This window comes from Copadichromis virginalis, linkage group LG6 (assembly GCF_057382275.1).
Source record: "Copadichromis virginalis isolate Kocher_CV1m ecotype Utaka linkage group LG6, C_Virginalis_male_GT1.1, whole genome shotgun sequence".
In the NCBI taxonomy this organism is placed as follows: domain Eukaryota; kingdom Metazoa; phylum Chordata; class Actinopteri; order Cichliformes; family Cichlidae; genus Copadichromis; species Copadichromis virginalis.
The window spans coordinates 15,069,545-15,093,156 of NC_140623.1; the positions used below are offsets into that span (position 1 = coordinate 15,069,545).

The 23,612-nt window shown below is 41.1% G+C and overlaps 1 protein-coding gene and 1 non-coding gene across 5 annotated transcripts in view; both read right to left on the minus strand.

The window, feature by feature from the left end:
* Positions 1-23,612, minus strand: part of LOC146707495 (uncharacterized) — a 62,766-nt gene that overhangs the window by 7,880 nt on the left and 31,274 nt on the right. For 2 of the 4 annotated variants that reach the window (XM_085458857.1, XM_085458859.1), the window contains 12 exons: positions 21,672-21,793; positions 17,914-18,022; positions 17,364-17,472; positions 16,911-17,005; positions 15,677-15,791; positions 12,850-12,948; positions 12,558-12,742; positions 9,991-10,072; positions 7,613-7,680; positions 5,377-5,484; positions 4,755-4,856; positions 4,489-4,627 (listed from right to left, as the gene is read on the minus strand). In XM_085458857.1, coding sequence (XP_085314983.1) covers positions 4,489-4,627; positions 4,755-4,856; positions 5,377-5,484; positions 7,613-7,680; positions 9,991-10,072; positions 12,558-12,742; positions 12,850-12,948; positions 15,677-15,791; positions 16,911-17,005; positions 17,364-17,472; positions 17,914-18,022; positions 21,672-21,793 — 1,333 coding nt within the window. Of the gene's footprint in view, positions 1-4,488; positions 4,628-4,754; positions 4,857-5,376; positions 5,485-7,612; positions 7,681-9,990; positions 10,073-12,557; positions 12,743-12,849; positions 12,949-14,837; positions 15,129-15,676; positions 15,792-16,910; positions 17,006-17,363; positions 17,473-17,913; positions 18,023-21,671; positions 21,794-23,612 lie in introns of all 4 variants that reach the window. The other 2 variants (XM_085458860.1, XM_085458858.1) reach the window with 2 other exon arrangements.
* trnap-cgg (transfer RNA proline (anticodon CGG)) lies at positions 6,636-6,707 on the minus strand. The gene has a single exon. It is a non-coding gene; the product is annotated as a tRNA-Pro (tRNA).

Genomic DNA, 23,612 nt, shown 5'->3' on the forward strand with positions numbered 1-23,612 from the left:
GAAGAGAATAAGCTATATTTACACTGCAAAGCTAGGAGAGAGTGGCATTTCTGCATAAAAGCCACCATGAAATACAAATTTACATTTTCTTGAAAACTGCAAATCTTTAATGGCAACCTCATTCTGCGCTAGTCATGCAGATTAAAACTAACCCAAAGGTTTTGGAACAATTCCAAAAAGTTGAATAATAATTACATCTCTGTATAGGTTTGTTTTGTTTTTTAACAGTATTATCCAAGTAGGATCTGATATCCTCGTGTTGTTCCCACATCATCATCATCATCATGGACATTATGAACAATGCTGGGCATCCTCTGCACACGGCCATTAACAACCAGAAGAGTCTGTTCAGTGACAGGTTGCTTCTCCCCAAGACAAGAACTAACAGACTTAAAAACTCCTTTGTCCCACACGCCATCAGACTGTTTAACTCCTCTCTGGAGGGGAGAGGGAGGGGAAACAGGAGGACAAAGGAGGGGGGAACAACTAAGCTGTAGTGCCTCTTCACCTCACTGTACAATACCTTGTGCAATACTTTTTGTAAATAGTCAACAGTGCAATAGACTCAATACTTGAAATGTGCAATTCACTTGTATTTTTATTTTTTATTCCTATTTATTCTATTTATCCCCTTTGTATATTTTATTTATATTTGTCGCTGTATTTATATATATGTGTGTGTGTGTGTATATATATATATATATATATATAACAATTCTGTAACTGTAACTTCGGTCGTTGCTGTGCTTTTTTTGGAAGTCGAATTTCCCAGAGGAACCCACCCGAGGGATTAATAAAGTTCTATCTTATCTTATCTTATCTTAAATGTTGTTCCAGGTTCAACATTGCAAGTGACCAATGACATTGTTGTGATGTCATACTTTTGCGCCTTAAAAAAAATCTACTTAACTTGCAAGAAACCGCCTCTGTCCGCCAATCCAGCAATTTGAATTCGCTGCATTTCAGGATACTGTTCTTTAATACATGGTAAGCATTATACATATTGTCCTTGCAGCATTGGAATTTCATAAATGAATTAATCGCTTGGCTTGCAAAAGTTATTGTGTTATTGGTGGGACCGTTGCTAAGCAGCACTCCCACTCTATGTTATGTCCAAATTCTTCCAGTAGCATAATTCTGGTTCATATCCTGCCCTGCACCGTTTGAAACGTCTAAACATTAAAATGACTGGCTCATGTGCACGCTGGCAGCCACACGCAAACATGGCGTTAGTGCGGAAGCTCTTCACGGTTTTTGACAAACTAAACCACAAAAACACTTGTAACATCCAACTTGCTCAGACATTTAAATCAACCTCACACAGAGCTCAGAGCCAGCCACAAGCCAGCAGCCTCGGTATGAGCAAAGGATCACTGCAGTTAAGAGGCAAATTACAGAGAAGAGGTTGAAGTCCTGTTATCTTGTTTTGTCATATGTAAAAGTCTCGAGCCACCCCTCAAACTTTTGTTTAATAATTTATTTTATTATTAAAATAATATTTTACATTGTAGAAAAGTTGGTTTTTTTGCTTGTATATGCTGAAAGCTATAGATTACAGCAAGAAAACTGGCAAAAATCTCTACTAGACTGGACTAATTAACCGACAGAGTGGAAGATGCACAAAAATTCTATCTTTTTTTTTAATTTTTTTTTTATAACCTTTATTTAACCAGGAAAAGTCCCATTGAGATTAAAAACCTCTTTTGCAAGGGAGTCCTGGCCAAGAGGCGACAACATGTTGAAATTACAAAGTTACATACATATTATAAATAACAATTACATTTTAAAAACATTTTTCTCTGGCTCTCTCAATCTGGACTTAAAAGCATTTAATGAAATAAGATCTGCTATCTTCCAGTCTTTTTGCATCATGTTCCATGTGAAAGGGGCAGCATAAGTAAAAGCCCTCTTTCCCAGTTCAGTTCTGGCAAATGGAACATTGAGCAATAAAAGATCGCTTGAACGCAGGCTGTAAGAAACAGTACTTCTCCGTGTGAGCAGATCGCAAATGTAGGTGGGCATTTGTCCAAGCAGGGCCTTATAAATAAAGATGCACCAGTGAGCAAACCTCCTGGAGGACAACGAAGGCCATCCCACTCGAGCGTACAGATCACAACAATGGGTCAAGGCCCTACAGTTTGTAATAAACCGTAAGGAGGCATGATAAACTGAGTCAATCTTATGAAGACACTGGGCGGAAGCATTCATGTACAGCAGATCACCATAATCTAAAACAGATAAAAATGTAGCATTTACAAGACGCTTTTTTGTCTCAAAAGAAAAGCAAAATTTGTTTCGAAAGAAAAATCCCAATTTTAGTTTGAGTTTTTTCACAAGATTGTCTATGTGAGGTTTAAAGGTCAGAGAATCATCAATTAAAAAGCCAAGATATTTATACGTATGCACCACTTCTATGAGGTTTCCCTCAAGAGTGGACACCAAGGGGACAGTTTGAGGAAATCTCTTCATGTTTGAAAACAACATTAGCTTTGTCTTTTCAGCATTGAGAACCAATTTCAGCTCCAGAAGTGTGTGCTGAACCACGTCAAAAGCTTTCTGCAACGATTCTATTGCCTTTTCAAAGTTTGAGCCAAAGGAATAAATAACTGTGTCATCAGCATAAAAATGCATACTAGCATTGGACACATTTTGTCCCAAATCATTTATATACATGATGAACAGCAGAGGTCCTAAAATTGAACCCTGTGGCACCCCAGTGTGAATATTCAAAAGTTCTGAGCACAGATTTTCACATTTAATGCATTGAGTCCTGTCACTCAAATAATTAGTAAACCAGGAGACAACATGTCTAGACAGCCCCAAAGAAAGAAGCCTATGCTTTAAAATGGCGTGATCCACAGTGTTGAAAGCTTTTGACAGGTCAATAAAGAGAGAAGCACAGTGCTGTTTTTTATCAAGAGCAACAAGTATGTCATTTATCACTTTTGTGGCAGCCGTGACAGCACTATGCTGTTTTCTGAACCCAGATTGTAGTTTTGAAAGAACTTCATTAGAGTACAAGAACTCTTTTAATTGCTCACTGACGAGAGACTCAAGGACTTTTGCCAAAACACACAAGTTTGATATTGGCCTGTAATTAGTCAAAATGGCCGGGTCGCCTCCTTTTAGTATTGGCGTAACAAAAGCAGACTTCCAAACAAGTGGAATTTCTTTATTTTGGATTGAAAGATTAAAAAGGATCGTAATCTATCTGGTAGGATTTCTCTTCAACCTGCCTGCGCGCTCAAACAGGAAAATCCATCTTCTTTCCAACAGTGTCTTCCTGAAAGCCAGCAGATATTGTCATGGTCCCCGTGCCTGCCCAGCCGGCCTCACAAGGCTACACTTGTGTTTTTTCTCTCTTTCTCCCCCTATCTCTCTGCCTGGGCGGAGCTCACAGCTGGCTCCCGCCCTTGGCTCTCACAGCTGTTGGCGATCAGCTGATTATCCGTCTTCTATTTGAGGCTGGGTCACAGATCCTCTCATCGCGGGATGATTGCGCTACTGACGTTAGTCTACCTTTCCAGTTCCCGTGGTCTTACACCTTTATGCCTTCGTGATTTGTGATTGATGTCTCCCTTTCCCTGTTCCAGCTTATCTTCCCGGACCTGTGACCTCCCCGCGGTACGAACGTGTGTGAGGACGTGAGCGAGCGTGAGAGAGAGAGAGCCTTCCCCTAATCCCCTGGAACCCTGAATTTCCCGTCACTGTATATATTATTGCACGGGTGTGTAAATAAATCGTGTTCTGAGACATCAACCTGCTCTGCGCTTGAGTCCCTGCTTTCAGCTCGTGACAGATATAGACTTTTTGATCTGTAGGCATTCGAGTGAGAGGAGTGGCATTTAACTGTTCAATAGACTTCCATTATAATTTGATAAAGGATTTTTGGAGACAAGCAGAAGCAACCTGTGTTTTTATCTTTCTTCACTGACCACATTTTTCACACTAAAAACACAAATTTTGTGGAGCTACTTCTTGGGACTGTCACATTTTTTAAAGGAGGTAGATACGATTTACAGATTGGCAGCGAGAGCAGTGCCGAGACGATTTTTACATTTGTTTTGACAGCTGGTTACAATGAGTCACACAGAGTCACCAGGTGCAAACAATAGACACTTAACAGGCTGAAGATGATGGGGCGCATAATCGTCTGTTATCGCTTTATTGGTTCATTTGAATCTCAACGTTCCCTCTGTGATGCATTTATACCTTTGTTCACATTAAATTCTTGTATCTCTCACACACAAATGGTTACACGTGATTATAGAGAACAGCTTGAAATGCGCTTCGACACATTTTAGCCAATTTAAAGCAATTGATCCATCTGTCTGTTCATATCTACGCAATTTCTAAACAACAAACACAGAACAAAGACACTAAGAGCGGCTAACAGGAACCCGGCTTCCTAATGAAGGGTCGCACTTTTCTATAGAACTTGTGTTATAATATATTGCCTATAATCTTAATAATGACGTTTTATCTTACCGAGCTTAGTGATGCCAATCTCTCGCAGATCTTCAAGGCTGATGTCCGAGACAAAGTCAATGTTCTCATAACCATTCTGCACGAGTACCTGGTAGTACTGACTAAGGCCCAGGTGAGACAGCCAGTCTGCCAGATTAGCCTTGATTAAACACAAAGACAGACAGACACAGGCACAGTTATGATGCTGCGTGAGCTGGATGCGTCTGTGCTCTTGTGTTCGTCCGACCTCCTTATTCTAGATTGTATGCAGCAGCTAACATCCTTACAGGCTTGTGGTCGGGCAGCCAGTCTGTGGAGGGCAGCTTGCTGATCTCTGATATTAACTTCTTTCGATGTCCGGGCTTCATGACCCCAATTGCCGTCAGATCCTTCAACGCAAAGCACACTCAGTCACATCATGAACTCACCACCTCTACTGGAGGTGTTTTTATTTTCATTTCTATTCAAATGTGAGCAGTTTTTACAGGCAACTCGGACATTTGCACACGTGATATGCCTTCGGGAATATTTTGGCTTTGGATAATCTCTGATGAGTGTCGCCTGTCTTTTGGGGACGTTTACATCATAGCACTGTGTTTGCTTCAGCGCACACATACACACGCACAATCACATTAAAAACCACATTCAAGGACAAACACAGAGTAGTGTTTACAGCACAGACTGGAACACGCGGCCATGTGTGAACACAGGTATGTAAATGAAGCAGACGGAGCATGAGAAGTGACTGGTTGAGGCTCAGGACTCACACCGGGGGGTCAGGTGACAGAGACAGGAGGGTCATGATGACATCATCCAGGTCAGTGGGGAGCTGATTTTTGATAGCTGTGCTGGGCGGAGCCTTGACAGACAAGGGGCGGGACGTGAGGGGGTCAGGGGTCATGACCTTACCTCAGGGGTCATGCGGCTAATGGTGTCTAGATCATATCCCGCGGTGAGGAAGTGGGTGGTGTAGAACTGCAGCTGAAACTCACCCAGCCACGCCACTACTGCCTGCTTCTAGAACAGAGAACACAGAGCGCTACTGCCTGCTTCTAGAAGAGTCCACAGGCCTCTTCTAGAGCCCGCTCTACAACACAGGAGAGAGGACTGTTCTAGAAGACAGCACAGAAACATCTAAGGAAATTCCCAAACGGAGCCCTAGCCAGCAAGGAAACTGAACCTACTCTGGAACACATGAAGGGGAGCCGTTCTAACTAAAAAGGGAATAAAACACAAGAAGAATAATCCCTCCAATTATTCAAACTCTGCCTGAAATGACTTCAAGACTGTCAGGAATAATAATAATAATAATAGTTTTTCCAAATAATGTTTCACTCCCACACAGTGCTCTTGGTTATCCTCTAGGGTTTGTACAAAGAGTAAGACACATTCTGGAAAACAGATTACAAAGTAAGTGCAAATATAAGATGCCTGCTTGCTCCTAGTGTTAATTAGCCTCTTACGTTTTGAGATCTCTGCCACTGAGCTACATCCCACCATCATCTCAATTCATACTTTTCAGTCACATGACTGTTGCAGAGCACTACAGGGCAAAACACTGTCCCCGGGCAGGTCAATTAACAAATAGAAATACATAAAAGCATATCTTCAGTAAGCAAATTATACTCATACAAATATGTGGTTCCCTTTAGGGGTCGCCACACTGAATCATCTCACCCTGTCCTTAGCATTCTGTGTCACCCTAACCCTCCTCATGTCCTTCTTCACCTCATCCATGAACTTACTCTGTGTTCCTTCTCCTTTCCTCCTGCCTGGCAGCTCCATCTTCGACATCCTTTGTCCAACATACCCACTATCTCAGCCTTGTCTCTCGATCTTTGGCTCCAAGATGATCAACCTGAGCTGGCCCCCTCCATTCTGGTCAAAAACCTTGAAGTCTGGCACCTGTCTTTTTGTTATCCACATTATACGTCACAGCGGGTCTCACTACTTCCCTGTAAGCCTTCAATTTTACTCACCCTTCTAGCCTTTTGCCAAAAGCATCTTTATGAGATTTCCTTCATTTTTTTCATCTTCAGTGACCATCGTTAAACCAGACCTGCATCTAGTATGAAAATTTAATGTTTAACCTTGCAAATATTTCACATAGCCCTCCCTGTTGATCTGGACTTAGGTACCAGTACCTGGTTTGTGGGTGGATTAAATGAGGGCTCATCCGGGAGTTGAACCCGGGACCTCTCGCACCCGAAGCGAGAATCATACCCCTAGACCAATGAGCCAGTTATAATAAGGGGCCCTCAGTTTCAGAATAACTATATACAACATTACTGGTTTCAAGGCAATAATATGTTTATATAACATAAATCTTTTCATAACCTATTTCCATTTTCCAGTGTGCCAGATTGGAGTCTTTGCCTGCTGATTCTAGCCCTCGGGCATTTAAAAAAAACTCACAAACACAACAAAACAGATCGACTGGCCCTAAAAAGAAAGCCCCACAAGGATTACTACGTGCTCTGCTGCTGGTTAATTAGAGCTGGGCAAACTGTTCACAACATGAATATATCTTCATTCCCCTTCCTTGTATTTAGCGATGACGGAAGTCTTCGTGCTAGAGATCTCAAAACTCTAAGCACCTGATGTTGTGACACTACACCCTTCCAGGGGATTTGGGGTTAAATAAACCTTTAGGGGTCTAACAAAATAATCTTCTTTAAATCACTGGTAAATATGTGTTATATTTTCAGCGCTGTACATGTTATAGAGCGCTGCGTGAGGTCAGTCAGTGAGGAAACGCTAGGACGCAGCACGCAGATCAGCCCTGAGCTCCACAGAACACGCAGCACTGCCAGCAGCATGTGGGTGTCTCAGTGCGGTGTGAGGGCAGGGGAGGGAGGGAAAAGGGAGAGGGAAAGGGGGGAGGGACAGAAGGCAAGACAGCAACTGACTCCTCGATGTGTCTGTCACTCTGCCTGTCTCCATGGTGACACACTCGCATGCCCAGCCTCAGCGTGCCATCTTTTCAGGTGCAACACAACCACCGTGTTTCCCACTGAAACCCCACCATTGCAGACGTTCTTTCTGCTACTTGAGAAGAACCAGAAGCAAACGGAAAAATGGAAGCACCAGAATGAATCAATCCACCGGAAAAAAAAAGAAAAAAAAAAAAGAAGATACAACTCACTTTCCCATCATCCTCTTCGGCCTTCCGTTCAAACGAGCGCTGCTCGTGAACCGTGCTGCTGGAAGAGCCTTAAGGTTTAAGTGATAAAGAAAGGCAAAGAGAAAGGACAAAGAATAAATCACATTACTCTCAACAATTTTCATTTCTCTGTTAATTACACCTTAAAGCTAGCTGTTTACAAAACACCCGCCTATTTATTATTTCTATTGAGTTGTTTAAGAAATTAACGGCTTCATGTGAAATCGTGGTCCTTTGAAATCTACCATCACTAAACAGCTGTTCTAGGAAATTAACTGTACTTCAAAGAAACCGAAAAAAGATCAGAAACAGTAACTTATCTCATAATTGTTTGCTTTTCAAAACGCTGCAAAGCCAAGAAATGATATTATGTGGTGATCTAAAGGATTCTTATGTGGGAGAAGCGCAGGAGAAAGGAAACCATGCCAGATTCCCACTGCCTATGGAGCCCTTCTTAACAGCTTTCATACTTGGCTGGCTCGGCAGCGCTGTTTTAGCACTACACTTCCCACATAACACTTAAACCAGTAGAATGACAGCGGATTAAACATGCTAATTTATGGGCTTCTTTTAAAGTGAGATTAGTAAAACAGCTACAGCTACAAAGTGCCCAAATTTAAGTGGGAGTCTTGAGACACTGTGAAAGCGTCTACACCATGAACTGTACGTGCACATTAATACAGAACATTTGCTTCAATGCTACGCTAGTCTTTGTAGCCCCAAGTGAACACTCACCTGCTGTAATGCAGACCTGCAAACAGCTTGTAACAAATAAGGTTTGTAAGCTGGTTCAAATCCAAAACAACCATTAAAGTTTTGACTGTAAAATTAACGCGTCTGAAGTTAAAACTTCCCAAATATATCAACCCTGTAACGCCTGTAAGTCCATCTTCTTTCATACAAGACCGCTACATCATCAGTGTTATTTGAATGCATTGAATCCGACACATGCAGTGCTACTGTGAGGAATGAAGTCCACAAAAATACTGATGTAGCAGAAGTGAAAAGCATACCAATCGAATTTCATATGTGCAAAAAATCCCCCAAATTTCACCTTTCTGGCAACTATTTCATGCTTCATGGAGTTAGCAGAACTAATTTTTTATTCATGTTGATTCTTTTATGTAAAAATATGAGGCTCCAATAAAAAGATAGATGTTTCTGATTAAAAAACGCCCAAGGCCAAGTGAATTTAATTCCTTCTTTAAAATCTGTATTACTCACTTTGTAAGAGATGGTCTGATGAGATCTCTAATCTGCATGACAACATCAACATCTGTCTATGGTTCAGTTTTTAGTGCTGCATCGCAGCTAGTTTTTATCAGAGAGATGATATCAGGGATCACTGGGTAGCCAAAACTACTTACTCAAACACAAGATCAATATTATTGATCGATACTGGCCATTTACTGGCATTAACCAGCAGTAATCACGGCTGAGAAACTAAAATGAAAAAAGAAGCGATAAGCGAAAGGTATAGTTTGTCCACCAGAGGGCGCTCTGCAGCTGATCCAAGCGGAGCGAGAATGTGTAAACAAATAAACATAACAAATGTCAGGGACGTCTGTTTGTGATTGTGTGTCTAAAAGAAAAGAAGACATTTCATTTTTAAATCACCAAATATCAGCATCAGTATCGGTGTCGGTATCGCAAAATAACTATGAGACACAAAGAGCGTAACATTTTAGCTTCACACTTGCAATACTAATCGATCAAAACTGACAAACTAAGTGTTTCCTCTGCAAAATAAATGTATTTCACGCTCACAGGAACGTTAGATATGTAAATTAATAGTTTTAAGCTGGTAGTTTAACGTAATCTGTTGAATTTCTTTGAGCAGTTTTTTTATTCTGCTTATTGCAAGCAAACCTCTGCGGCTACAGCTAGAGCTCTGACTCAGGAGAACAAGAAAGAATCCATGACATCCCAAGAAGCCATGTCCCCGGCTGCTTACAGCAGCTTTTTAGAAATGAAGAATAACTTGAAATACTCTTCTAAAAGGACCGAGACTGGAAATGCTGCTTGTGTCTGATATGAACAGACATGTGGTCTTTAGAGGGCCAGGCTGAAGAATAAAAAGTGATTCACATAAGCAATCAAAACAAGCTCCGAGGCGCTTGTTGTACTTGTGAACACTGCCTTGATCATTTTTAATTGTCATCACTTACAGACAAAAGCAGTTTTTTTTTCCAAATTAACTGATCGCACGCGTTTCCTTTCAAGCAGGCAGAGACAAACTTTGTCATCTGTGCTTAAATCACTGCAGCAGCACACTTAAATTAAAGCTGACACGAATGAACACTTCAAATACAGACGGCGATATCGCGCTACGCTGTGTTTGTATGAGTGTGTGTGCTTACTTGCTGACTGCTCCACAGACTGCGACTGCTCCAAGAGATGCTCCTTGGCTTTTACCGACTGAGACAGCACAGTGGCCAGGAGCTGAAACACAAAAACACACACAGATATGCTCATATGTACACACACACGCTCACATTGAGAAACATTTACTCAAGCATAATCGTTCAAATCCCAGAGGTGGTCGGTGACTCAGCTCAGTACTCAGCACTCTGCCTCCTGTATGTCCTACAATTTTCTGGTACAGCAGAAATACCAGCAAGACATTTCTTAAATGCAAGACACTAAAAAAACAGGAAATACACATTTTATACCAACTGTTAAAATATCATTTAGTATGTGCTGAACAGCAGGATGTACAGAAAGGAAAAGCACAACAGATGTTTATGCTAAGAATTAGTTTCCTAGATCTTGTCCACATGCGGTTGATGTAATTTAATACAGTGGGCGACACATTTAAGTGCAGCTTTAAGGGAAACTAGCTTGAAATCAGACTCAAAATCATGGCCGGTTACCTTTAACTGTGCAGTTAAAAAATAGTGGTGCAGTGCTGCTTGCTAAAGCTGCTACTATAGTGGCAGGCGGACACACAAGTAGCACTCTATAACTGAGCATCCTGATAAGCTGTAGTTGGTGTCACGTTCTCTGATGTGTTCATCAGTATGAATGTGGGTGTTAGATAGAAAGCACTTTCTTAAAAAAATCTTGTACTAATGAGTGAATGAGGCAAGAACCAGTGCATTTAGCATTTACAATCAAATATTAGACTGACGCTATGTTAATAGTTCATCTGTGCCTGCAGCTTCGTCTCCATCTGCCTGTCCCTCACATCATGCTCCCTGGATTTGTCCCTTTCTCTCTCTCCCCTTCACTTACTCTCCAGTGTGGTAAAATAACACATGAATTAATAATGAGCTGTCAAAGGGTGAATGTCATACAGTCCCGTAGAAAAACAAGAACACCCAATGACTCAGTGGCTTGCACAACCACATTTAGCAGCATTAATTTGAAGTAATCGCTTTCCGTGGGACTTTATCGCTCCCTCGTTTCATTGTGGAGGAATTATGTCCCACTCTTCTTATAGCGTTGCTTCATTTCTTTGAGGTTTGTGAGCATTTATTTATGCAAAGCTCTCTTAAGGTCCCACCTCAGCATTTCAATGAGGCTGAAGTCTAGACTTTGACTGGACCACTGCACCTTGTGTTTTTTCTTTTTAAGGTATCCTGTGTGCCTGGGATCACTGTCCCGTTGAATGACCCACTATCAGCCCAGCATTAGCTGTCAGACAGATGGTCTTGATTCTAGAAGACTTTGGTATAAAGAGGAGTTCGTGATTACTTAGTGGCTATTAGGTTCCCAGAACCTGTGGCTGCAAGCGAAGCCCAAATCATTCCCTGTCCACCACCGTGCTGCCAGTTGGTACGAGGTGTTTGTGCTGATTTGCTGTGTTTGGTCACTTTTAGTCTCATCTGTCCAAAATGCATTGTTCCAAAAGTCTTGTGCTTTGTTCAGATGATGAACTTTGCAATCCTAACCTGTGCTGCCATGTTCTTCTTAGAGAGAACAGGCAACCCCGTCCAAACAATTCATACTCGTTAAGTCCTTGCTGTACTTATACGCTATCACATTTAGAAGATTTTCGGAAAACTTGACTTGAGGTCAAAGTCACTGAGATCAAACATGTCTAAGATTTTTAGTAGATACTCCTATGGTATCAATTTGAAGCTCCTACGTTGCTTCGTTCTCGAGTTATCGCATTCACAAACCTCCGTGTCCACGTCGAAGAAAATCTACTCTGGAAAATAACTGAAACTAAAATCGAATAAAAAAACAAAAAGTCATAATGAAATAGAAATAAAAACTAACTGAAAACACAAAACTATAATAACTCTGGTTCACAAAGACCAAAAATTGTGTTTTCAATTGTTTTGGTCATCACAGGTGTTTCATCAGCAAAATGAAAGGAAGTTTTTGCCGCCTTTGATCTTAACACGCTTATCAGCCACCTTTTAAGGTGGAATATTTTCTTGAATATTAGTTCAGTTTGTATTGTGACTCAGTCAGCGGACCTTAAATATAGCAGTTAATTGTATTTGTTATGGCTACATGCCATATGCATTAGTGATGACTGGATGTTCGGATGCTTAAGAAGATCTATTTAATAGAATCACATTATGCAAACTACAAATATTCTACTTCCTCACTTGCAGAAAACAAACAAACTGTGGAGGTGTTTCAGCGGTACACCTATGACAACAGCTTACTGTGGAGGTGAGGTGCAAAAACACGATAAATAAGACAAAGTTGAGTTGCTTAACTTGAATTCAGCTGCTACACTGTATCCAAACAAACACAATGCACCTTGTGTGCTGCTAGGAAAAAACAACCAACGGAAGAATAAACTGAGCAGGAAACAGAACTGTGGTTATCACATGAACTACAGTTGTGTTTGTTTCCTAGAAATGTTTTGCCGTTTCCCAGAAACGGTGTGTGTGTGTTGTTTTGTAAGGAAACAGCAGCAACGTCATGAAATGTGTGCAAACACAACTGAATGCAAGGAGTCTTTTACCTTGACTCCTTCTGCTTGTGCATGCAGGCCGGGAGCATTAAGGCCGTGGGTGTTGACCCCTGGCGTGGGTGCGGGGTGGGGACTGGGTGCAGGAGTGGTCAAAACATGCGTGTTTCCAGAGCCCTGCAAGCTGCTCGATGACCGAACACTGCCGAGGCTGCCGACGCTGCCGCTGCGCTCGCCACCTCCACACATAAACACACGTTGTAGAACGCAGCATTACACACACACACAACGTGTCTGACACACATCATTTCCTTTTTTCCCCCACAAAAGCACGCTTTCAGTTTACCTGCCAGCGGTTTGCGCAGCACCCAGATGTCCTCACTGGTGCTGCTCTGCTGTCCCAAAGTGGGAGAGCCCTGAGGACTCAGCTCTGCAGCTCGTGAACCTGTCTCACACACACAGAGACACACACAGAACCCCACATCTGTTACTCCTTTGGTCTTAGTATTTTAAATTTAAAACTTTGTATTAGCAAAAATGCAGAAACAGAAACAATATCTGAGCGATAATAATGTGTACTGCTGTTCCCTACATACAGTAAATGTGTTGAGCTTGTGATTAAACACTGTAAAAGGCACAGACTCACACGCAGAGATACACTCACTCAGCTCACGTGCATAAACATGCTACTACTAGTGGGAGTCCTGAGGCTTGTAGAAACCCACAGACCCTTTTGGTCAAAACACCATGAAGCTGTTGTGAATGACACATCCAGTGACGTGTGGTGATTCTACTTAATCACTGTAATGCTGATTAAAAATGCCGAATACGACCTCTCAAGTTATTTATAACAAACACAGCATGTCGAGTAAGATAAATGAAAGGGTCATTTCACTGGAATTATAAGAAATGTACAAAGGAGGCATTACTTTCATGGCCTTAGTCGTCATAAAAACCCACATTTAAAGAAACAAAACAAAGGTTTGAGTCAGTTAGGACCCACACGGGCTAGATAAATGTATATGTGGACGAATTACTAATTTTGTTAGCCTTTTTTTGTAAATAATTATTTGATTGAACTGATCCTTTAATGAAGAACTGCCTCAAGCACATATGGCTATGTAAAAAAGAAAGTCTTCAAGGGACAATATGCAGTCTTGTTTAAAACTAAGTACACCATTACTGCTTCCACAGGTGATTGTAGCTCAGGAGGTCGAGCAGGTCACCTACTGATGGGAATGTTAGTGATTCGATCCCTGGCTCCTCCAGTTTGCATGCCAAGTACTAACCAAGATACTAACCCCAAGTAGCTCTCTGATGCATCCGTCGGAGTATGAATGTTCATTAGGAAGCACTAAAAAGCTTAGAATGAATGTGGCATGTTGTATAGAGTGCTTTGAGTACTCCAGCAGATAGAAAGGGCTATATAGAATCAGTCCATTCGCATGAAATCAATAACACACAAACACAAAAGAGCAGTTTGCTGGTCTGGAGCACTTGGGTGTGCCCAGCAAATTCATCCCAAGGTCAGACTGTGCAATGCAACAGCTCAGACTCTACAGGCCTCAGTTAGCATGTTAAATATAAAGTTCATCACAGTACAGTTAAACAAAGTCTGAACAAGGCTTCTTTGGAAAGCTTGTCTCTACTTTCTGAAGCGAGCACAGCTCCGAAAGCCCGTTTTTGATACTAAAAAAAGAAAGTATCTATAACTTGAAATGTCGAGTTATCTTTCTCTAAATTTTGACTTATTAACTCAAAATTTTGAGAAAAGTAACTCGAAATTTCAAGTTAGCGCTGCCAATCAGTAATCTACGTAAATGACGTCATTTCCTTATTACCGGGAAGCTGAAGCCCTCAGCTACAAATGCTACAGCTAAGCTACCAGTATTACAGCCAGTCATAAATGCACAAATTGCTAAGTATTTTCAGTGTGGTTCATATGAACAAACCAGAACACTTCTGGAAAAATGTCCTCTGAAAAGGCGAGATCAAGGTGGAGATGTTTGTCAAAATGCACAGCACCATGTTTGGAGAAAAACATGGTGCTGTACCGTTGGTATGGTAGGCCGCTAGAGTGACACAAAAAACAATTATTAAAGTTATCGCTGCTAAACATGGTTCTACACGCAAGTGAGTCATGAGGTGTACTTAGTTTTTCACAGGACTGCTTCAGTTTTTTTAGGCCTTTTTGAGTATTTTTTTATTTGGCTGAACTGATTCTTTGATGAAGCGTTGCCACAAGCAGATAGACAGCAGGCTTTTTATGTGTTCTTGACAAAAAGCAGAGAAAGGATTCTTATCTGTGACTTAAAGTGACACTACAGTATGTACCTGTCTGACTTTGCTGCTCCTGAGAAGTGGAGAGAGGAGGAGGAGGAGGAGGAGGAGGAGCAGTGGACAGAGGAGGAGTACACAGAGAAGGAGGAGAGATAGGGAGAGGAACGTACCCAAATGAGGAGAACCGAGGAAGGGACTGTGTGTTGGGGTTAAGGGGAGGAGGGGGAGGCAGATGCGGGGGAAGGACTTTGGAGGGGGGGTATGAGTTTCCGTTGACCGAGGCAATGGGGCAAGGGTTGGGCCTGCGGAGGAGGAGGGTGTGGCACTGCTGGGAGGGGGAGTGACCTGGCAACAATCCAGGAGGAGGGGGGGGGGGCAAAACAACAACAACAATAACAACAACAACACAACAACAACTGATCAGTCAACTTGAAACAAAACAAAAGTCTAATCAGAAAAAATCAGAAAATGCACAAAATAATAGTTGATTAAACTTAAAACATGAGAAAAGAATACATCCATATATCCACAGGGAATATATCATTATAAAACAAAATATAATATCACTACAGCAATAAGGCAAACAAACAATATGAACAAAAACATTACAATCTAGCAGGGTCGGACTTGTTTATTAATTAGGGAGGGTGACAGAAGGAGCAGAAATATAGAGGGGTGATTCAGGGCCGACTGCGGATAGAGGACTATGTTTGATTGATGCAATCAATGAGACTGGCAGGGTGGGGAAAACAGATGGTATGCCCCAAACAGGCCGATGATGCCACAGCTAGCTACAACTAATGACCAGCTATAGCTGCGAAACAGCTGCTAAGCTCACACGCACATCCACCCACCCACCCATGCACACACACAGCTGTGATGCGGGTGGTCACCTGCCCTCTTGATGACTTCCACCATGTTGGAGGGGAAGTAGCCCACACGGTCATTTCCTGTCCGGTTGTCATGAATACAGCCTTTCCATCGGCCATCAGAGTGCTGCTCTAAAACCTGTGCACGTACAAAGATTACAGCCACTTTTCATTTCCATAACAAAGACTGCAAAGCCAAACTAAAACCATACCTATATCAAGTTTAAATCTTTAGCTCTGAACCTCACACTACCAGCTAACTTCAAACTATGGCAATAGTGGCTACTGCTCAGATGGCAGTGTAACAAATTTAGCTGTTAATTCTTTATAAAAATACTTCTACCATTGTTTTGCTTTTACTTTTTCAGACTTAGCAGCTGAAATGAGCAGAAAATGTCTGTTTAAATTTCCATTTAAAAAAAGGCAGTAGTTAAAAAAATGAGTGGGAAATAACACACCATGCTATTTAGTCATTTAGCTATCATTAGCTAGCATTAGCATAGTTAGTAGTTTGAGGCATTTTTGCGAAATATAATTTAAAATTTTCCATGTATATCATAGATAAACTGTGTTTTATCAAGTGTCCACCTTGATAAAGTGGAATAAGTGTCCACCTTACTAAACCCTGAATTCTTCAATCATAATACATTACACAACTGTTTTTACATTAGCAGGCTGGCTTTAGCGTTGCCATTTTTAGCCAGTTGGCTACAAAACTGGTTAAAAACACAAAACATACTATATAAACTGCCTTAACATGTATATAGTTTTTGTGAATTATTTTTATAAAATTCAAATCCTTTTAAATTATAGATATTATATATAGTAGATGACCTCAAAACAAAAGCCAACATTGCATCTGCTTTACGTTATGTATTTTCATGCACATCTGTAAATAGGTGTTCGCTAACAGCGCCTGTAAGTGATTACTTTTTCATATATACAAGGTAGCTTGCAAAAAAGATCAATGAATATAGAAGAATAAAGAAATAACATAATAAATTGACATAGATGTCTGTGTTTTCTTATATGAGTGAAGCGAAGAAGCGCCATAGCTCTGGCAAAAATAATAATTTGTTTTTAATAATAGTTTGTGTGGCAAAACCTCTTTTCAGCTCAGTGATGCTTACACTGTAACGCCCAACTATTAAACTGTGTAGACAGATTGATATTACCGACACAGGTTATTATGACTGGCAAACATGCAGCAAAGGCTGAAACATATTTTTATTGCGGAACCTTAATTATAAAGCTATACCGTGATGATGTCGCCAGCTTTGATGTTGAGGCTGGTAAGGTCATAGTTGTTGCAGTAATCCTTTAGTGCTCGCACCTGCATTGCAGCTGAGGCATCTACAACACAAGAGTATAAAGTGCAGACAGAAGAGAACGGAGAAGGTGATATTGGTGGGTAGTATCATTAGCATAATAAATTTCGCCAGTCTAATCAATACAAGAAAATCCCAAAATAAGAATGGACATTATGCCATTGTTTTAAATGTCAATAGCAATAAATTCATTTTAAAAATGTCTTTTTACAGTATGTTGTTATTTATAACAAAAACCAGGTTCCTAATAGTTTTAACACTCACAAAGTGGGCATGGCTTGAAAAGCAGATTTTTGGTGTTGCCACCAGCTGGGAGGGTTTAAAAAATGTGTCACACAAGGATTTGTGAGTTGGTGTGCGAGCTCGTGCACTCGCGGCCTCACCTCTCAGTAACTGTTTGATCTCCCGGCTGGCCTGCGTGGTAGTGAACTGGTTAACGATGTCCAGGGCAGTCTGACTCAGAGTGTTTCTCACTCCTGCACTGATGCCGCTCTGGAGTGACGCGGAGGAGGAAAATGATTAAAGCTGCAAAATCAAATTGTGTGTCACAAAGAACATTCCACAGTAGGGATGTTTGTTGTGTGCGCTGCCTCAGCATTAACATCAAAAGTGAAGCGCAGCAGGACGAGAGGGGACACTTAAAGTGGGCCCTTTACAAAGGCAGGGTTAGGCATTTACATCCATGTTCATCTGAAGGTCAAAAAAAAGGTTAAAAACCGAACAACAGGTTTGAATATTGGATGACAGACAGGAGGCTGGTCAGCCTGCTACTGCTTTATGTAATAAACAATAACAATATAACATATCCCACAGTTTCCTCACAGTCAGATGAATGACAGTTGCTGGGGTGTGAATTTGCACAGCTCATAGGAGGGAGGTCAGCATTAACAACAGCTTCTTATGTAAACACATTAAACGGATAGTTAGACTTACATCCAGCAGCAGGCGTACTACCTCCGTCTTCCCACAGAGGGCAGCCTGATGTAGTGCTGTGCCAGACTCGGACTGTCTGTTGATATCTATTCCAGCCTGAATCAGCAACCTGCAGCGAAAAATAATAAATATTTCAAGATAACTTTTTATGACTGCTCTAAAGTAAGAAATGAAAGAAAAGCATCTACATTCATGCAACTCAATAAAAGTGGAAATAAATTCCCCAAAATGACATTTGGATTAACCAGTTTTTCAGTCTTTTTCTCAGATGTATTTTTCATAGTGTTTGTGTTAAGAGCTGCCAGTTTGAGTGAATGGGGTCTCTGTGTTTGACTGACAGCTGTTGCCAGGCTTCCACAGGAAGAAGGAAACAAAGAAAATATGTTTCTAGTGTAACTAAAACCCACAATGTAAAAGGAAAGCACCTTTTGCACAGGCCAACCCTTTGCGCGGTTATCTAACATAGGCAGTTGAATTTTACCCTGTAAATGTTTGTTTGGTTGGTTATTCAACAAATTGCAGGAAAAGATTTGTTTATAGGGGGTTAAAGAGGAAGTGGACTTTGGCAAGAAAGCTAATTTGTGTTAATCTTTTGTGCCATAAACACACGCTCACTGTGTAGTAGTGAAGGCAAGAAACTGAAGATTGAAGAAAAGGCATAGAGAGAAAAAAATCACTGGCCTGCTATAGCGTTGGGCTCAGGAAACTGATGGTGTTGCCATGTTCTGTCCTATACTGCCAATTGAGGAGGAAAACGTTCAAAAATGCTCACAATTAGGTCAGCCAGCAACTTGTCACTAACACAGTTCACCAGAACCATCTATTGATCCATCTGTGTATTTTCTGCTGTTTATATATGTCCAGGTCACAGGAGCAGCATTCTAGACAGAGATGTCCAGACCTCGCTCCAACCAGCCAGCTCTCTTTATCAGAACAGAGCGCTACAGTGTCCCCAATACTGCAGATGACATGAGTCTGAATGAAAATCTCCCGCAAGGCCCCAATGACAGGCAGCAGCCACCTTACGTCTGTAGCTCCATGTAGGTGCAGAGCATGATTAAGTCAGACTCGGTGTCCTCTGCCTCCTTCTGAATGGTGTCCAAATTCTGCCATAGGTAGGATTTGACGATCCTTCACCAAGTTCTAGTGTTTGGTAAAGTCCTTTCCTGGGTGTACTGGGACTTTGTCAGATGTCCAAGTCATGTTGGCCGTTGACATGTGGGCTAGGGTATTTTGGTGCAAAGCCCACTTATGTCCCAGTGAATGTTAAAATTTCTCAGTAAGAGAATGAAGACTCAAAGACTAAAAGGCACCTGGGCCTAATATTTGACGTATAAGTCCACACAACAGTCAGATATCCTGTCATCCACCAAACATGCAGGGTCTCTCACTGAGAGCATCTCCAGAGGGGAACAACATCCAACTCCTTCCCAGGAGACTGGCTGCAGAACCGGAGTCATACATGTAGGTGAGCCTGACAGTAGTCCTATTACCCAAGAACCAGTTTTAGCAACCAGGAATTGGATCGGATCTCTGTTCCAGACTGCTGCCCAATCCACATAGCATCAGACCTTTACACTCTCTTACCTAGGATCAATAATGTCTTTCGAAACCCAGCTAGGGCTATTTGCCCCAGATAAGGATCAGGGGAAATGCCAGAAGATTACGGTTTGAGAAATGGCTGTTACAGTGGCCTGTGCTACAAAGGAAGACTGGGGCCTTTTTTTCCAGGCAACTTCAGGTTTAAACCTGTTTTTGTTTTCAGTTTTGAAGGTTCACGTCTTCCAGGCAGAATCTACATCAAAAGAAGCCTTGATGTAGTGATACTATAAGATCCTAATACACGTCACCTAAGCTTCGTAATTGTTGACCTCATAAAAAAACATTCTGACCCATTTTTACCCCTACCCTCCATACCATAGGCCTGCATCCACTCATGTAGGAAAACAGCCACACCTTTTGTACAACCCTTTGCTACTACATGGTTATTGGACATAGGCATCACTTTTTCCTGTAACCGTTTGACTAGTTGGTCATTTATTAAGGCATAGAAAAATATGTGACTATATATGTAAGTTAAACAGGAAGTGGACTTTGGCAAGAAAGCTCAAGTGGGCCATTCTTTAGTGGTAGGCTTTTGTGTCATGTAAAGGCTCATTGTTATCTCTGTGCTGTATATATAAAACCACTTTTTATTTTTCAAATACTGTAATTTTTCTTCATTTTTAAAAGATGCTGAAGTTTGTGATGTGTCATGTTGCCTAAACTGTATCCTTTATGTGAATGTGCTAGATTTGTAAATCCTGGGTTTAATTATCGAGTTGAAAATTATCTTTGGTGACAGCCTAGCCTGATTGCCAATACATGGGTAAGTGAAGCCACATAGAAGAAGAAACCTGGGTATGTTTAATTGACTTTATAGTAAAGACCCCAACTCATGAATTCACCATATTTTTCTTTTGTGGTCGACTCCTTTGTCACGTGGTGTGAGCAGAATCATCTGCAGCTCAACGTGGCAAAGACCAAGGAACTGATCGTGGACTTCAGGAAGACCAGGAAACACTTGACCCCTGTTTCAATCCAGGGGGTCAGTGTTGACATTGTGGAGGACTATAAATACCTTGGAGTACACATTGACAATAAACTGGACTGGGCTAAAAACACCACAGCACTTTACAGGAAGGGCCAGAGTCATCTCTATTTTTTGAGGCGACTGAGGTCCTTCAACATATGCCGGAAAATGCTGAGGATTTTCTATGAGTCTGTTGTGGCCAGTGCGATCCTCTATGCTGTTGCATGCTGGGGGAGCAGGCTGAGGGTCGCAGATGCCAACAGACTTAATAAACTGATCCGTAAGGCCAGCAATGTTGTGGGGATGGAGCTGGACTCCCTCAAGGTGGTGTCGGAGAGGCGGATGCTGTCCAAGATAAAGACAATGTTGGATAACACCTCCCACCCACTCCATGACATGCTGGTCAGTCACAGGAGCTCGTTCAGTGAGAGACTGAGATTACCGAAAAGCACCACTGAACGACACAGGAAATCATTCCTGCCTGTGGCCATCTCCCTGTACAACGCATCCACTTAACACACTGTTTGCTGCTACAACTACACATGTTTTTTTTCCAAATATTTATTTATAAGTGACTTATGTATGTATGTATGTATGTATATATATATATTGTACTATTCTTAGTTAGCGTATTGTCTGTCTTGTCTTAATGTTGGTTTATAATGGAGCACTGTAACAAAAAATAATTTCCCCCAGGGATCAATAAAGTATTCTGATTCTGATTCTGATTTTCTTTTTTTAAACTTGTGTTTTGCTGTATATCTGTAATCTTTCACTTGTATATATAGTTTTATGTGATGTGAACAGGGCCTATGCATGTAATGTTTTTGCCTGTTAAAAAAATAATAAATAGAAAAAATAATGAATAGAAATAAAGACTTGAAAGAACTGTTTAATATAATTCATTGTTGTTGGGATGCTTCAGAGGACTTGGCCCAGTTTCTCTAATGTATGTTGTTCACACCTCAATTCTACAAATCTCTACAATCAAGGTGGATAGTGGAAACCCTGCATGACCCATAGAAACACGTTAGCCTTGTTAATGGGAAATATGCCAGGTTGAAATGAACTGGCATTATCCTTTAACGTTAAATTAGATCAGTCGGTGGAGAGACAGAATGACTAAGTGTCTAATGAAGGAGGTATAACAAACACAGAGCAGACAGAAAGGAGTAGTTATTTGGACCGTATCACTTCGATGTGTCCGTTCTTGGCAGCCAGATGCAAAGGTGACACTCCGTTGGGGTCGGAGGGTTTTGGTTCCAGCATGGCTGCACACATGTTACTGCTGAGCAGGAGCTGGACCACCTAAACACAAAGACACACAGTGTAACTTGTAAAGCCATTTCATGATTTATATTAACTCTATAATTCCTTCTGTGTAAAAGTGAATTTAAAACTAAAATCTGGTTTCTCTGTGGACTAGCAGCAACACAGGTGCACACTTTGGCTGCTAGTGTCTTGAATTACCTCTGTGTCCACATGTGGCTGTCTCAGTAAGACCATTGTTCTTGTTCATTTTAAGGATTTTAGACATTTTTAGGCTGTGTTGTTGTATAATTAATCTGTTTCTGGAATAATTAACCTTTTAGGTGAACATTTTGCCTATAATTTTAAAATTAAATGGATGTCACCATTGCTTATCTTTACCAGGAAACTCTAAAATAAACATTTAGGTATAGAGTCTCTCAGTCAAAACATGGCAAATTTGGTACTTTTGATAATATCTAACTTTTCTTCTTACCCCATCATTGGATCAAAATTTGAGTTTGTCTCATACTTTGATTAATGTCTAAAAACTAATGCTAATGCTAACAAGCTAAAAGCTAAGCTAATGGCATTCCCATTATCTTTAGCTGTACTTAAGTATTTAATATTGACTATGTGCACATTAGCATATGCTACTTCCGGTGCGGAAACTCCTGTGGGGAGCTTTGTTTCCAGTGTCCTATTCACGCCCTGTTTACGGTCCAAAACAAGTTAAGCAAATGAATGAATCAAGCGGCGATTTACATTTCTATAGATGTCTTGGGCATTTACCCAATATATCTGTAAATGATGTTCATCGACTTGTCGATATTTTTTCCCCGCGCCTCAGAGCAAAAGAGAAAAGGGATTCAAATGTTATATTTCTCAGCTGTCCCTCGTTTATCGCGGGTGTTATGTTCTAAAAATAACCAGCGATAGGTGAAATCAAGTAGCCAATTTTATTTTTTGACGGTGCAAAATGTTTGGTGGACATCGTGGACATACAGCACTGCACTTCAGAGTCACACTGCTAGCAATCGATGCAGCGATTCTGTACTGTACAGGAGAGACGTCACGGAGAAGATCGTCTGCAGTGATCAGGACGCAGGACACAATGTGACGTAAAAAAACGTGCAAACTTGCACTAAAAAAGATCTGTGAAACAGCGAGGTGAAAGGTGAACCGCGTTATTAGCGAGGGACCACTGTAATTTTGAAGGTAAGTCACAACATACCCTTCGTAAATACTAATGTATAGAAACCGTTACCAGCAATCATTCATTTTTTGTGGCTTTTTTCACGGTTTGTTAACATGCTGTGTAGGTGTGTACTTGACTAGCTGATATCGACATAACTGGGGAAACATCTGGTTTGACTATTCTTCACCTGTAGTTTGAATGCTGAACATTTGCCTGTTTAAATCATAAGACCAGTCACTATACAGAGATGTGCTTCTGAATTTGCCTGCTTGCATCACTCTGCTTGTGTTGAGTGATGTAAACAACTCATCGATCTAAACTCTTTAAACATCAAAATTGATCATTAGATTTTTTATGACACAACAGTGGCGAGTGTTCCCACCTTCTCCTCTTTGTAACTTAACGCGATCTTTCCGTTTTCGAGTTTTGGACATGATTTTAATAAAGCTACCGGAAATGTACAACCCCACATCCGGTCTCAAACCAGGAAGTTAGCATTTTCTCGTGCACAGGGTCTATTACTAAGCAAATCTTAACATGCAAGTGAGTTGATGTGATCTGTTTAGCATGTTAGCATGCTAACAGTTGCAATAATTTACTTTGGTTTTTCATGTGACATCAAAAGGACATTGTTCAAGAATTGTCCGCCAAACTGGACATGATACATCCACTGGTTGATAG